The following is a 15,721-nucleotide window of genomic DNA, read 5'->3' as shown; positions in this document are numbered from 1 at the left end:
GTATATAGTCATACGAGAGGCCGGCCGATGTTCGCCGGCACATCACGGCACTTTCTCGCGATACCGCGATTATCGCTTACAGGAGTCGATCGACGCGAGATTCCTTGTAAGCGTAAGTGATGCAAAAAGGAGGAGACGACGCGTATAGGTATACCCTATCGGGATGTTATTGGCTTGCGATTGCCGGAGGTTAAATTAATATCGTCTCGAAGAGTATTACTATGAGAGACGTCGCTGTGCTTATCCTCTGCGCACTCGTAACAGAGCATTATATCCACAAAGCTCGTCTAATAGTTCTAAACTATAACACAGTGAAAAATAAAATCGATTCCCGCCATCCGCTTCCTCAAACTCGAGACTCCAGAGATCGAAGCTTCCCATGGTGCACACATCGATCGTTAAATTTCCCAAGCCAATCTAACATGTAAAAACACTAATAACCCTCGTTCGCTGCCGCGAGACTATAGCTCCCTCGTAGCATCCACCTCTGCAACTGGTAAAATTACACCGGATCGACTGTAAGGCTGCGCTTTCTTGGGCATTCCCCTATGATTGACCGCTGGACACGACGTTACGGGCACACGTCGCGATCTGTACGGAGAGAGAGAGAGAGAGAGAGAGAGAGAGAGAGAGAGAGAGAGAGAGAGAGGGGGGGGGGGGAGAGAGAGACTCTGCAATCGTCGCGGAAAACGAAATCTGGGTCAATATTGACTTTGGCGAATTTCGCTCGTGCTGCATTTCCCCCTCGTGTGTTTATATACGTTTGTTCGATTTCTAGCCTGGATCGCTCAGCTAAAATGGATACAGTGCACTGCTTTGTTCACGGGAGATATTTTTTTATTTTCCCTTATTGGCTTCGGTTCAACCGAAGCTTTTACTCCATTTGCCTCTGTATCTCTAATCGTGGACTTTTCTTTTTCTGTTACAGGTGAGTGTGAGCGACTACAGCGATGTTTTCTGGCCGTAAGCGTGAGTTTAAGAGAAAAGACCATAAAAATCCACACGAAAGTTAAACTTATTTCCCGCTACCGCAAGTATCAAGACGAAACGCAGAAAATTGAAGTACCTGCGCGATTTTCCATCTCGCGCAGTCAACTCGACGACCACTTAATCATCTATCTCCTCGAAGTCCATTTCTAAAAGAAAGTTCTCGTTTTCAAAACTACTGCGGGAAAACAAAAGTTAATGCACACACACTGCACCCGTAACTTTCCTCGCGTTGCCATTATGCTTCAACAAACTTTTTACGATCGGCTCTACATACAGGTATAGGTACTCCCGCACCTGTTCGCAATCGACGCTTTTCGCGTGGGGCGATTAATTCAATTATCTAAAAATCGTCCCCGGAACAAGTACACAATACCGCTTGTTTACGCGTACGCTCGCAGATTAATTTTCTCCTTCTCGCGGCTGTTACGTGTATGTGCGTATGGGCGAGTGCAGAGCGCGATTTCGGCGAAAGTTATATATATTCGCGTAATTGGAACAGCATGGGAAGTTGGAGGCGCGAGGCCGTGTTCGTCGATCGTTATCTCGTTAATCGGGCTCGCTTGAAAGCTTGCGCGAAATTACGGGGGTTAGGTATATGTATTTACGAGCTTGAATATAAGCGTTTTCCGAGCGATGCTTATCGATCGTAGGCTTGATATTATTTTTTTTTGTTTTTGGAGCGAGAATTTCACGGCGAAAAGCATTCGATGCTTTTAATTTGTCGAATTCGAAATTAGCCTTCATTGCACCGCGATTTTATTGCACTTCGCATTTACTCCTTCGGTAAAAGTTTTCGAAAGTCTTAATACCAGCTGTATAAACGGAATTAATCGCATCTTTATCGGCAAAACATCGAAGGAAAGCCATCTCATCTCGATAAAACCTCTCCGTCTCGAAACGGAGCGATGTCGTTTCTCATAATCGTTATGTTCGTAATTTAATTAATTCTTCCCGCGATAATCGTTACGACAATGCTCATCGCGGGGCTTTACGACGCCTCGTTATGCGATCCGAGCATGTATACTGTAAATATAACGACAACCGCGGCGACGACGACTACTTTTCACCGGGAATCGAAAATCGCAGTGCGACCGCTCTGTAATCACGCGGTAAGCAGAGTGAGGCTGATCACGGTAAATGCTTTTTGGCGCAGCGAATTTTTGTCATTAGCTCGTTCACCGTTTTGCGCGCCGAGAGATTGGCAAAAAGTCAGCTGTACCGTACGTCGTAAACAATGGAGCATCAAAAGTTTGGCTCACTTTTCGAGCGTGACTCTAGCTCACCGCGATTCTTTTCTTCACTCGATATCACAAACGAGTTGTGAGTCTCGCAGCTTCCTCTCTCTCGTGACGCGTGTGGGACTCGAGCATGTGGACAGGCACGACCGGTCGGGCACCTGCATCGCATGGCAAATCTCGGCGCGTTCCACAAAACCGCCGAGAGAAACTCTCCTTATCTGCTTTATCATCGGTTTTTGCGCCTTTTCGCTTTTGTACGTATTTACGCGCGTGTGTGTCCTCCGCGATCGTTATCGATCCGGGTGTATATAAACAGCGAGTTCTATTCTCGGAAATGACGTCGAAAAATTTAATCGTCCTTTCTCCTTCTACGGTTTTCTCTGTTATAAAAAGAACACCGCATAAACGATGATCACCTGGATGATTAACAGTCGCCTCCCCGCATCAGCTTTCAATTTCAAAAGCTCCCGCGCGAAACTTTCAATTTTCCACCCTCACGATAAATCAATCACGCTTTACACAACATCTCCTCCCGAGATTTTTCTTCCAATTATATCCCCGGACAATTAACCCGCAGCACAGCTTCTCGCGCCTTTCTTTGTTACAAACTTACGCGTGCGAGCACTTCCTACGCGAACGTGTACCTTCGCGCATTTGCATATTGCAGTGCGTGGGCGGAAGAGGCTGTAACCCTTCCGCGAAGGGTTACGCTGACAGGCAGTATATGTGTGTATACAGTCGGCTTTTATATATCTCGGGAGATGATTGATTTACGCGGATGGTTATGATTCTTTTTTTTTTTTTTACTTCGAGGTACCACTTGCGCGTGTGTGTGCGAGGAGGCGTTGCTCGGCGGAGTGAAAAGTCGAGGAAAAAAGCAAGAGTTGTCAAACTAGTTTTCCGCGCGTTTACACGCGGAGCTTTTTGTGCGTATAATGAAAGCCTTATTGATGGGGCTTAATGCGTTGTCATTAGGAATCGTCGGGCTTTATGCTAATCTATCTCGGATACCGCGGCTATTAATATGAAAGTACTAGATTTCCGCTGTAATCCAGTATACTTAAATGTATGGAATCGATCGACTCTCCGATTTTCGAGAAACTAAAATGAAGATGCGCATCTTCGAAAACAATCTCGGCCTTTCCCCTCTCTATATATATCTATATACACGTGACACGCACGGACGGACAGTCCGGTTATATTATAGGCGCGAAGAGGACGACCTCGCGGCGGCGACCGCGATCTCCTCTCTTTTCCTTCCTCTTCCATCTCCTGCATCGGCGAGATCGCGCGCGGAGAAAGGCAGTGCACATGTGCCGCCAGAGGCGCGATGACCTCTATTCGACTCGTGAAATCGCTAATCGACGCGCGCGATGTTATATTATTATACATACCTGTACCGGCGCTTTCCTAGGCAGGAATTTTTACTGCTTCTCCGTTTTACGACGACTGATGCGCCGGTTCGAAGGTGGGCGGTTATTTCGACAATATATAGAGAGAAAAAAATGTGTGGTGTGTTCCAATTAATTTAATTGATCGGTGCTGGAACCCGAGAGAGGTTTCTAAAGCTCATTAGCTTGGTCATTAATTTAAACGAGATCGAACCGACGATGATGTGTGTGGTGTACACCTACGAGTACTATATCTGATTTGATCAAGCTTTTGAATATTAAAGAGACTTTTTAGCGATCTCGCGTGTCACGAATTCGGACGTACTTTTAGAAAAGTGCGATTTCTGATAGGCATAATATTGTATTCAAATCGGAGATTGATCGATAGTCGAATTTCTAAACGACTCGTCCGTCACTATTGGTCCAATGCATCGTTGGATATTAGACAGAGAGAGAGAGAGAGAAAAAAAGATCTATGACTTTCTCTCTATCCTTTCGATTCGCGAAGATGACGAAAGTAATCTCGGCTTTTTTCCGAAACTCACGCTTCGTAATTGAAAAATTTACCGATCGAAATTCCATACGCAACGATAAAAACTCTCGCGAGGGACAAACAAAAACAGAATATAAACCCCCACTTTCTAATTCAGCGAAAATCTCCGGATGTGTCACGTATGTATACACAGCGAGCCAGCTGGCACGCGAAAGAATTCGATTCCGACTCGCCTTCCCGCGCGTATATAGCTATATGTACAATATAATTTCGCTCGTCTGTCTCCGCGCTGGCGACCCGCGAGCTGAATCGTGAATATCGAAAGCGATATTATGATGATGAGGTGTTGCTGTATGTATGTGTGTGTGTCGAGAGGTGAATAACCATCGCCACCTCTTTTTCGCATCCGTTGAACGACGAACGGGATATACGCTAGGTCTAGGCCGGTTTTTTACCGTTTTTTATAGTGCTACGTTGCTGGGGAGTTCTGCAATGAGTATTTTAAGAATTTGTTTAAATTTTGCGTGTTTATACCATTGTTTGGATTCCTCTTATACGCAATTTTATTCGCATCGCCACTTTCATTGTATTTTTCAAAAAATATCCTCCGCCATTCCAACAACGAAGATTAACCTTCCAGTAGCATCAGCGTAATTTCAAGAATGTCCTACACCCGTCAAAAATATTCTCGTAAAAAAATGTCTCGGCGGCGCTAACGGTCGCACCGCTAATCATGCAAATCTCCCTCGGAGAGTAATAAACGCCGGCGTATACTATACACCACAGGCGGCATCTGTTACGCCGACGTTATTCCCTCGCGCGTTGCGCGCTCGAGTAACGCGCAATCTGCGCTGTTTGCGCCTAAAATTAGCCGGCGTTTAGCCGCGGAACCAGCTGTTGCGCTTCGCCACCGCGCATCGGTCTCTTCCGGATGTGTACAACAACGAGAGAGGAGCCGTCGTTCCTCTTTTTCGTGCTGATCCTTCACCGTCACGCTTCTTCTTCTTCTTCTTCTTCATCATCATCTTTGTGTAGCCGGAAATTGGTTTTTCGGACCTAATTGCTTTCCGCCGAGACGGCTTGGGAATTTTTTAAACGCGGCATGCAAAAGTTAAATTGCGCGTTAAACAATGTTTCGATTATACTACGCCGATGTATTATAAACTGTAAACACTCGAGGTGTAGGCTGTATAATTATAACGCTCCACTTGTCGCGCGCGCGCGCGCGATATAATTGAAATAGCAATTACTGCCTCGCGGAAATCAGGCTGTACGCACACATAGACAGTTGCGCGATTATTAATTATTCGCTAATACGCATCAGCCGAAAACAAGTCGAGTGTGTTTTGCCATCGCTTGCGGGAACTTGTCCGCACAGCGAATCGTTAATACGAATCCGCAGTTGTGAGCTGCAACTGATGCGATTCAAGAAAGTAGGCTATACGCAGCGCGGATAATAACTCTGCGCCGCGAGCGTAGTCTGCTGATTCAATGCGAGATCGGGTTTGCTTATACATAGCTGTATAGATATTCGAATTGGAGAGCAAGCTCGATGGGTTTATTAAATTAATTTTAAAGCTCTTTCGATAATCGCAAAGCAGTCCCTGAATAGCCCCGCACTTGTGTACTCGGTATATAGACTGCGCAGTGCTCCGTTAGATTTTCGCATTATGCAGCAGCATCGTCCTCTACTCGAGCTGGAAAAGGATATCGGGGGCTGGGCCTCATTCCACGGAGTGGTAAGCACGATATCGCTCGACTCTCCGGCCTCTGACACGAAAGTTCGCCCGCTCGGAAAGTATCCGCCTTTTATCTTCGATGCTACCGCTGCTTAATTGCGTCTGGCCTGTATGTACACTCACGAGGGAATACGATCGACGTTGCCGTTCTATAATATACTTGTGAAACGTCATGTCTTAATTCGGGATGTTGCGTGCGTTGTGTAGACGTTAAAAACGTCCGCGTCCTTATTCGTAGATATTTAGAGATCTAGTCGTTGCAAAAGGAGCGGATTAATTATTCATTCAGACAGCTTTAAGCAAAAGTGCCGTATGTATTCACTCGTACACGCAAATTCAGACCCCTCTGCACTCGAACAGTTAGTCCAATTAACCCAGGCGAGAGAAGACCCTTTGTCACGCGAAAGACGCCGCTGGCTATACAAGCCGGCAATTAATATAATTAAAGCCTCTTTAAAATAGCTCGACTAGACTTGGGAACCGGCGAAAAAGCTCGAGCGCCCTTTTTTTCAGGAAGTTCGATCTCCTTGTTTCCGCTTCTCTGTGCAGCATAGCCTCTCCTTACACTTCGAAACAATCGCGCCGCGACGTGAGAAAGCGCCGTAAACGTGTCCCTTAGGCTGCTCTAGGATATATATGCATTATTCATAGAGCAGAGCGTCAAACGAACGGATACAGTACCGCGCGGAGAGAAATAAAATATAAAGTTCGAGCAGCGGGAGGCTTCATCTCCTCCGCGCCGGGAGATACGCACGCGCGCGAGAATAATTGCAGCGGCTTCTTATCTCTCGCTCTTTTTCTTCGTCTTCTGTGTATTATATCCCTGATTCTATCTCGTCGATTTTTTATCTCTCTCCCTTGGTTATACGATGCAACCTCTGAGGATCGTATCGGCGGTTGGCTTGTTTATCGAGATACGAGGTGGACACTTTTGTTTATTGATATATCTCGAGCGTGTGTAACGGTTATAGAGCAAAAAGTAAAAACAATTATGCGCGTATAATACAAAGCAGAGTAGTGGTGTACTGTACTTCCGCGAGAGGTACGTCTTCTCAGCCGTGAAAAGCGTCGGCGCGCGGACAAGAAGAACGTTTTCTCATACTTACACCGCGTGGCCCTCTTGCATTCGCGCGTATAAGCGCCGATAAATATCGCCGATAAGCGCCGAGAGGTGCAATTTGCAAATCGGCGCAGCTCATTCTCGCGCCGACGAAGAATTAAAAGTATGATCGTTATGCCGTGTATTATACGAGCAGCCGCGGCGCATCCGGCAATGAGTAGTAACGGATAGGAACTGGTCAGCCGCGCATATATAGCTAATTTTTATTCATAGTTTCCTAAACGTCCCGTTTATCCGCTGCATGTACCTATATATAATACACTCGCGCACTGCACGCGTGCGCCATTATGGGAAGAATAATAATAAACAAAAGACAATATCTCGCGCGCGGGCAGCAGCGCTTCCTAGAATTACCTCGGCTATTATTACGTCAGATGCAGATCTCGTAAAAGTGCACCGGGACCCGACACACACACACACACACACTTGCAAACTTATCATTATGGTAAACATCGCGGGCAGAGCAGTTCCCTTATCTCTGTGCCTCTCTCTCTCTCTCTCTCTCTCTCTCTCTCTCTCTCTCTCTCTCTCTCTCTCTCTCTCTCTCTCTCTCTCTCTAGGGTCATTTCTCGGGAGGTCTATACGACGCTCCGAGCGAGCATCCGATCACCGTGATTAGGAGCCGAGTCTACTTTCGCGATCGGTATACGTATAGCTATACACGTGCTTTCAGAGCCCAAGGCGGCGGATATTTTGACAAATCGCGCTCGAAAGACTCGCGTATTGCGTAAGGATGCGAGCTTTCGTTCGCGTATATTGTATAAACGAAGAATTCAAGAGAGAGGGGCCGAATATGGTCCTGAGAACCGATCCCGCTTCTTTTACGTACCGATTTCTCATCGTCCGTTTTTTTTCGCGAGCATAGCGCGCGAAGAGTCACTTTTGACTGATAGTCGATTTCCTACACGTAATAATCATCATTAACGAGAGAGAGGGACGATCTTTGCACACAGAGAGCGTAATGTGGCGCACGAGCAAGCGAAAGCCAGGTCACGATCGTTACGCACACGATTCGGCTCTGCGCAGCTCGTTAGACTAGAATTTTTACCTACTATTTATTTTAAATTGAACGCGATGCGTAAAAAAAGCTACCTACAAGAAAGAAAGACGAAAGTCACGTCGTGTGTTATAAGAAAAAGCTCTCGATTTTGATTTACCCGCGCGCTCTACTGTAATGCTATCGTTTCGCCTTACACACGCGCTCTCAGCTCTTCGGCCGCGGCGAGGAATTATGGCCTCGTACGCGTATACGACTGCAGTCGATTCACCTCGCGGACGAGCGAATTTATTTTTCCGCTTAAGATACTCGGCCACGTATACTGCTCGATATTTTTTTTTTGCTCGAGATAACCGGCTCACTTGCGCTTTTACCCGCGGCGAGAGAGATATATACTCATTCGCGGTTTTCTTTGATTCCTTTTCTCATCTATATACAGGCGCGCGGCCGACGCATTATTCCGTCGATCTCTTTAATGAAAACGCGATGTAAAGGGGGGCGCGTTTCATGTTTATGCATGGACATTTTAATAATTTTCCACGAGGTGGTCGTCGATTTTAATTGTTGATCGGGAGAGTAGACACGCGGCTAAGGTTTCTCGGATAAAAGCTGCGCTGTAGCATATAGTCGTTATTTATATCCCTGTGTGTTGTGCAGTGAATTTATGTACATTATTTCCCGCAGCGGAGAGAGATATTCCTTGTAGCTGTAAAATTCTTCCGCTAAAATCGCAAAAATCAATTAACGCCGCGCGCACAAAATCCCTTTCGACTACACACACACACACACACACACACACACACGCACTCGCAGGTATTCGACGAAACGCTTTATTACACGAGAAGAGCTTTCCTACGTACATAACTGTATAAGAGAGCCCGTACAAAGCAGCCGCGCAAAAGGACCTGCGTCATCGCGTCATTCACTGCAGCTGCAGCAGCCAGACGTTGATCGGAGGCTGTGAGCGAGAGGGAGAGAGATTTTGACGCGTAGATGACCGATGGACTTTTAAAGAGCTCCAGTTCGTCGAACTCTCGTGTGCGTCTGATGGAATTCTTTCTTTCTTTCTTTCTTTCTTGGCTCGCGAGAGTTATGTTTGTTTGAAATACGATGCCGCGAGGGCACAGGTGTCGCTGCTTATATATTGATTGTACTCTTTAAACAAATTTTAATACACGATCGTTTACTCGAATATTAAAGGATGTTAACGCGGCATTAGAGAAGCTTTTTCGAATCGCCTGTAATTACACACGTACGCGGCAACTTTCCCAAATATTATTAAATCACATAAAAGCGGAGCCGACGCGGTTGACGCCTCGGCTCTTTTATACGACTTTTCAACGCGATCGTTAAACGCTCGTGTAATCGGCGTGTCTCGCGCGCGATTATTATTATATACGCCCGAAAGTCTCTGATCTCTCTCTCTCTCTCTCTCTCTCTCTCTCTCTCTCTCTCTCTCTCTCGAAAATCTTCGATTTCCCACCGATTTCATTTATATTCCGCCTGTCCCCAAGCGGAGAAAGTGCGCAGCTGTTACGTACGGCCGAGACATTGAACAATATTTCGAGAGTCGAGGCCGAGGCCGTTGCATCTTTCGCTGCTGCTGCTGCACCGATCTGCTTACCGGTTTTCGAGATCGGCGTATGGCTTTTTCGAGATTAAAGCCAAGCCAGACGCGTATAATGTATTTTATTTGGGTGCTATTGCGTAATGCTTTTTTCGAAAATGTCTCGAAATATAACTTTCTGTATTTTTTCATTCGACGCACGACTCGCTACTTTAAAAAATTGATATCCACACTGGAAAAGAAACATCTTAATACGTGATCTCTCTCGAGGGTAAAAAAATAACGTTGACAGATAAGTGCTCTCGAAATGACAGGCAAATCGCCGCGTTTCTTAAAAACCGAAAGCGATGACTTAATACACCGCAGCTGGCTTTCATTTTCTATTTGCTTCCTTTATTCGAAATTCGAAAGTGTCGCGCGTTAAAATCGCCTCTCTCGAAGCGTAAATGCTCTACATCACTACTCGCTTGACGTTTCAATTTCTCGCACCGGTAAAACACATCAACAATCCGAAAGCCCGACACAATTTACAAACCAGCTACGACGGTTATAATAATCCTGTCTAATAGTAAACTCAAAAACTCGCACACAGTGCGAGAAGGCTTTCCCATCGGACAATTCTCGAGCGCAAAAACCTCGGGCGAACGGAATCTTCTCTCTCTCTCCCCTTGTGTTCGCGTGCGCACAACGGCAACGATCATACCCTCTTTCGCTGCTGCTGCTGTGAGATCTATGAAAGATCGGGCGCAGTATCGACCGAGCCGCCCGCGGAAAGATCGGTAACGAGCCGGAAGTGGCCGGCCGTTAAGCCGCCGCCGATTCCCATGTATACATGTATAGGCATCCGCAGGGTTATTCGCATGCCTTTGACAGGGAGCACTGGAGGCTGTGCGAGGCAGCAGCGAATACTAATATCAGTGCCGTGAAATCGCCAGGCTTGCCTTTTTTCTTTTAATCCTGCAGCAGTGTACGTGCGCGCGTTTTGAAATGAATGGTTGCGTGCGTTTTTCGAGGGCGATGTGGTGATTGGGTGCGAGAAGCGAAACAATGAAATTATAAGGGGTATGAATTAGGGGCTAAGCCGTAGTCGATTGAAGTGTCAAAATTATGATGGCGTGTGTCGCGTATTAGCATTGTGTTTAATGTCGAGAAAAGCTCGCGTGATGCAACGGATATCATACGCGCGTGAAAATTACCCATAGTCGCGAGAACAATGTATATTGTGCCAAACGCACAATATAACAACGAGTCATTTCTTACGTCCCAATATACCAAGCATCGAGAGCCGCGAGAAAAATCGATAAATCGTCAAGCTCGTAAATCACCGCGCTCCTCGATATAAATCCGTATACAGTCGCGCATAGATCAGAGAAAAAGTGAGACTCAGCCCTTCGGCAGAATTTGAGCTACCGCTTATACGCCCTGCTCTCGGCTGAAAAATTACGGGATGCATCTCTCTCTCTCTCTCTCTCTCTCTCTCTCTCTCTTGCATACGGTAATTTCTTTCGGTAGCGCCGTTTCTCATTCTAATCGCTTTACGACTTCCGACTCTTGTATACAGTTACGATTTTCCTTTCAGCCGGAATAATAATATCATTTCGTTGGGCGATTTTCATCGGCGATTCTATTTCAGATATAACACACGTGCGATACGGCACTAAGACCTAGAGTCTATATGCAACTAAAAATAAAGCACAATAATATACCTATACGAATCGCTAATCCAGCTGCGCGTTTATAAAACGACTCTTCGCCGCTCTTGTTTTCGTCGATCGCTCCGACTGCCATAACATAAATCGCTCTCTGTATGTAGCGAAGGGGCAGAGAAAGAGAGGAAGAGGAGATAAACCGAGAGAGAGAGAGAGAGAGAGAGAGAGAGAGAGAGAGAGAGAGAGAGAGAGAGAGCAAGCGGGATAAAAGGAGAAGAGGCGAAACAGGAGAGCCGTCGACGTCGACGACGGGGAGGAGTTATACCGCGCGAGCAAAAAGAGCGATAAGGAGAGCGAGAGAGGCGCGGAAGAAAGATAAAACCTCCAGCGACCACCTGGCGCAGCTCGCTATATCTGCTTTTGTTTATTCGCTCGCGTCTAAGCTGAGCTCCTAAATTTCTGCACCGATCGACGTTCTCTCAAAATAAGGAGCAAAAAAGAGAGAGATAACTCGTGCGTTGCGTGTATTCTCTCCGGCGAAGCGCAAAGGGCCCAAAAAGAGCCCCGACATCGGCGAATAATACTTGGAAGAGGCAGCGAATGCAGAGAGAGAGAGACCGGTTCAGTGTCGCTGCTGCTGCAGCGCGGGAGACCCCGTTTCTCCTCCTCCTCCTTCTCTCAGGCCCACGCTCTCTGGGGGGCTGCGTGGTGGGGACTCGCCGGCGCGCACCTGACACGTACACTCGCCGCTGGAGAGAGAGAGAGAGAGATAGAGAGAGAGAGCGCACTCGGCGGCTGAAAATCCGAGGCTCAGTCGCGCGCACACCGGATCCAGCGACACCGGCTTCTTAGACTCTCTCTTTTAGAGGACCGCGCGCGAGTGTGTTTACATGTCCACCTGACGCTTCGATTTTTCGGTCGGACGGATTGAAGTTTCGTGTGATAATATAGAGGTGTGAGATAAGCGTCGAAAAAAGCGAAATAAACTAGAGCAAGCGAGCCTATTACGGCGGCTTATCTTATCGGCGCGCTGCGCGCAGGAAGTGCAAATCCATCAGAGACTGTGGGACCACTGGGGAGCTTGGATTCCCTCGCTAGCTCAGTCTCGATCTATATGGTCCTTCCTGGGGGCGGCCGCTTTTTCCAGCCTAGAAAAAGTGCCATACACGAGAGCGAGAGAAAGAGAGCAACCGGTATATCCGCGAGTGTGTCGGTGCGTCTGTGTCGACAGTGCAGTTGTACGCGTAATCCAATTAGAGGGATAAATCCGTCGATCGAGCCTCGATGAAAGCGACCGCCAAGGCGATGGGATCGTAGTGCGTATATCTACTCTGCGCTTCGTCGAGAAAATTTAAGACACACGCTGAAAGAGAGGCAGAGAGAAGACATGTCGTCGAAGATCGCGGTCAAGAGTCCCGCGGGACCGCATCAGCAGTCGAAGATCACTGACAGCCCTCAGTGGAACAGCAGCGGCACGACAGCGACGTCCTCGAGACTCGCCAAGGCCAAGAGCAGTCCCAACGTCTCGCGAACCTCGAGTCAGCAGCTCTCCGCTGCGAAGCAGACGATAAAGATCGACGATACTCGGCGCAAGAACAATCCCAGCAGTGCTGGCAGCAAGAGCAGCAGTAGCGCGGCGCCGAAGTCGACCGCGCGAAGTCACAACAATGTCACGATCGTGCAGATACCCGGTGAGACGAGATCGGCCGCACCGACGCCCCGATCGAGGACCAGCGACGCGCGCAGCAAGAAACCGGAAGCCGCGGCTCCGAAGAAGAAGCAGCCGCTCAAGGAGAGAAGTCCCTCTTGCACGATTCTGGAGGACAGAGTCCTGCTGAAGAAGGGCCTGGCGCCGGTCAAGAAACCCGAGGCCGAGCTTCGCCGCAAGTGTCTCAACCGGTCGACCAGTCTCTGGAGCGTGCAGACGCCTCCGCCGCAAGAGAGCAGCGCTCGCAAGCTGTCCAAGAGCGCCGACTCGCAGAAGCCGCAGAAGAAGAGCTCGAGACCGACGCTGAACCGAGCGACCAGCCTCTGGAGCGTGCCGGCCGACCCGCAGTGTCGACTCGGCAAGATGCCCAGCAGGATTCCCCTGTCCACTCAGCATCTCGGCCAGTCTCTCGGCGATCTATCCCTGGTAGATCGGCCCGTTGAGCAGCAGCCGGCGATGATCGTCAAAGCGATCGACTTCGACGAGGTGGACCGCTCGGTGGACGAGCACATCTACGAGAACTGCCGCGAGGCTATGGTCGTCCAGGTGAACAAACAGGAGGAGGCCATTTACGAGGAGCTGGACAAGGTCGTCGGTAAGTCGGAGCTGACGATGTCCTTGTCGGTACCCCTGACCACCTCCGAGCTTGAGAAGAGGGCTGAGCAGTTGCTGTCCCAGCTGGACGAGGACGACTCCGCGAACGTGATCGCTCCCGTCGAGCCGGTGAGACTGCACAGGAGCAAGAATACCGAGAACCACAAGGAAAACGTTCGTCAGGAGCCTCTCGAGAAGAGCCACCGACTGCTGGCCAAGAGCCAGGACAGCCTGCAGGTGCTGTCCCAGGCGGTGCCGCCGTCGCCCAGCAAACGCACCGAGTGCGAGATGAGCATCCAGGAGATCAGGAGGAACTGGGAGCGGCAGATCGAGAAGTGCAGCAGCGACGAGCTCAAGACCAGCCCCAGCAAGAAACGCCTCAGCAAGTCCAGCACCAACATCAACGCCGGCAGTGCTCTGTCCCTAGCCGCCGACAGCAACAAGCGACAACAACAACAGCAGCAGCAGCAGCAGCAAGTGATCGCAGCCAAGCGGACGAAGGAGATCGAGCACCTGGTGCACTTCTTCAACTGCAAGAACACCGAAACCCCAAAACCGGTCGTTCCAAGCATCGTCATCCAGGACACCTGGAAGCCTCTCCTCAAGGACGAGCCAGTCGAGGAGATAACAACCCCCAGCTCGGAAAAGCCCGGCAAGCTCGAGAAGAGCTGCGGCTATGCTTCGGACGGCAACTCCTCGGAGGACAGCGGTCACATCAGCAACGAGAACGAGGACGAGCACCAGCAGGGCAGCAGACTCAAGAGCGAGATCTTCCTCGAGGAGATCATCCAGGACCTGGACACCAGTCTCGAGCGAACCATCGAGGTGTTCGAGGCAACGCCGATAGTTCGCCGATTCGTGCCTCCGTCGGAACCACCTCCGCCGGTACCCACCAGCAGTATCGAGAGCTGGGACGATGCGCTGAAACTCTCCAGGAAGAAGAGCATCGAGAAGCTACCCGTACCGCCCAAACCCACGCAGAGACACAACGTCCCTACGTCGGCTAATTCAGCGCAGGTATAGCGATGACGGTGCAGCTCTTTTTTTCGCTGATAAAACTTCCGCGACTATTGCAAAACCTGCAGATAAATCGAACCGACAACGCGCTATTCATGTAGGTGTACACACACTTTCCACAGCGAGCCACTGTTAACCTCTTAAACGCGCGCACGCGAGGATCTCGTCGCATGAATATTTACGAGCCGTGTGTACAGTGCACTTGCGCGCGCGCGCGCGCGACTCTGGAAAGTCTCTCTAGCGACAATAATGCCGCGCTTCTTCTCAGCTTCCTTTATACGAATGAAATATATACATCCTCGCACCGGGTCACGCGCGGCTCGACGTTATACAAGCGAAGGAAAAAATCCGGCTCTTATTAACGGGCTCAATGGTGTGAAATAACCGTTTGAGAAGGAGCGAGGGGGGCGCTTCTTTAACGCCTCGAGAGATCTCGATTAATCAAGCCTTAGAGAGCCGCCGCGCGCGTGTGTGACTCTATATAAATCCATCTCTCCAAGCGCGACTTTCTACTTTTGCGGTAAAGGCGATAATGACTCTGATAATGAAAACCGTTGTGCGGCGGCCTTGATGCTCTCTCGCGCATTATCCACGGCGTTGTAACGCGAGGCCGCAGGAGGTTACTGGAATTTCAGATCGGGATACTCCGATGACCTTTTCCGCAGCGCGATATGGCTCAATTTCCTCGAAACGATCGCATATTCATAGAGAGCCAAACGCATGCGTAGATGCAGCGGCGTTTGCTCTCGTCGCGAAAAACCGCTGAACGGCTAATTGCCTCCTCTCCGTATCAGCGGTTCACAATCACAGCTCGTAAAGCACACCTGAGGAGCGAGTGAGAAAAAAGTCCGCGAAACCGTTCGATCAGACATGCACCGACGACAATTGCTTTCTCGGCGCCTCCGGGCTAAACTCTCCCCGCTGCGCGGAATCTCCGGCGTCATCATAACGGTCTCCGAGCTCTGCTCTCGGGAAATTAAGTTCTATTCACGCGGCTATATCCCCATTAGATGAAACTCGACTAGCGTAATTCGATCCGGCCGCGGCACGCGTGTGTTGAGAATTTTTTGTGTAATAAGCGTTGAATTCTCGGCCGATGTTTGTTCGCGGGGGGGATGACTATAAGGTGTATAACGGTCGGTGCTGTTTTCTGGGTTACGGGGATATCGATCGCGTGTACGCGTCGATTGCGATCGACGAGTGCAATTTACTTTCTAT

General features: G+C 49.0%; 1 protein-coding gene across 7 annotated transcripts in view; it reads left to right on the top strand.

Annotated features, from left to right (window-relative positions):
• LOC100121154 (unconventional myosin-XVIIIa) overlaps positions 1 to 15,721 on the top strand; it is a 79,669-nt gene that overhangs the window by 49,433 nt on the left and 14,515 nt on the right. For 2 of the 7 annotated variants that reach the window (XM_008212219.4, XM_008212218.4), the window contains exon 1: positions 12,021 to 14,503. The exons of the other annotated variants lie outside the window; for them this stretch is intronic. In XM_008212219.4, coding sequence (XP_008210441.1) covers positions 12,572 to 14,503 — 1,932 coding nt within the window. In that variant the 5' untranslated portion in view covers positions 12,021 to 12,571. Of the gene's footprint in view, positions 1 to 12,020; positions 14,504 to 15,721 lie in introns of those variants that run through there. 7 annotated transcript variants of the gene reach the window in all.

Source organism: Nasonia vitripennis, chromosome 3 (genome assembly GCF_009193385.2).
Source record: "Nasonia vitripennis strain AsymCx chromosome 3, Nvit_psr_1.1, whole genome shotgun sequence".
Taxonomy (NCBI): domain Eukaryota; kingdom Metazoa; phylum Arthropoda; class Insecta; order Hymenoptera; family Pteromalidae; genus Nasonia; species Nasonia vitripennis.
The sequence above is the reverse complement of the archived record's forward strand: the minus strand, read 5'-3'. Positions and strand labels throughout refer to the sequence as shown.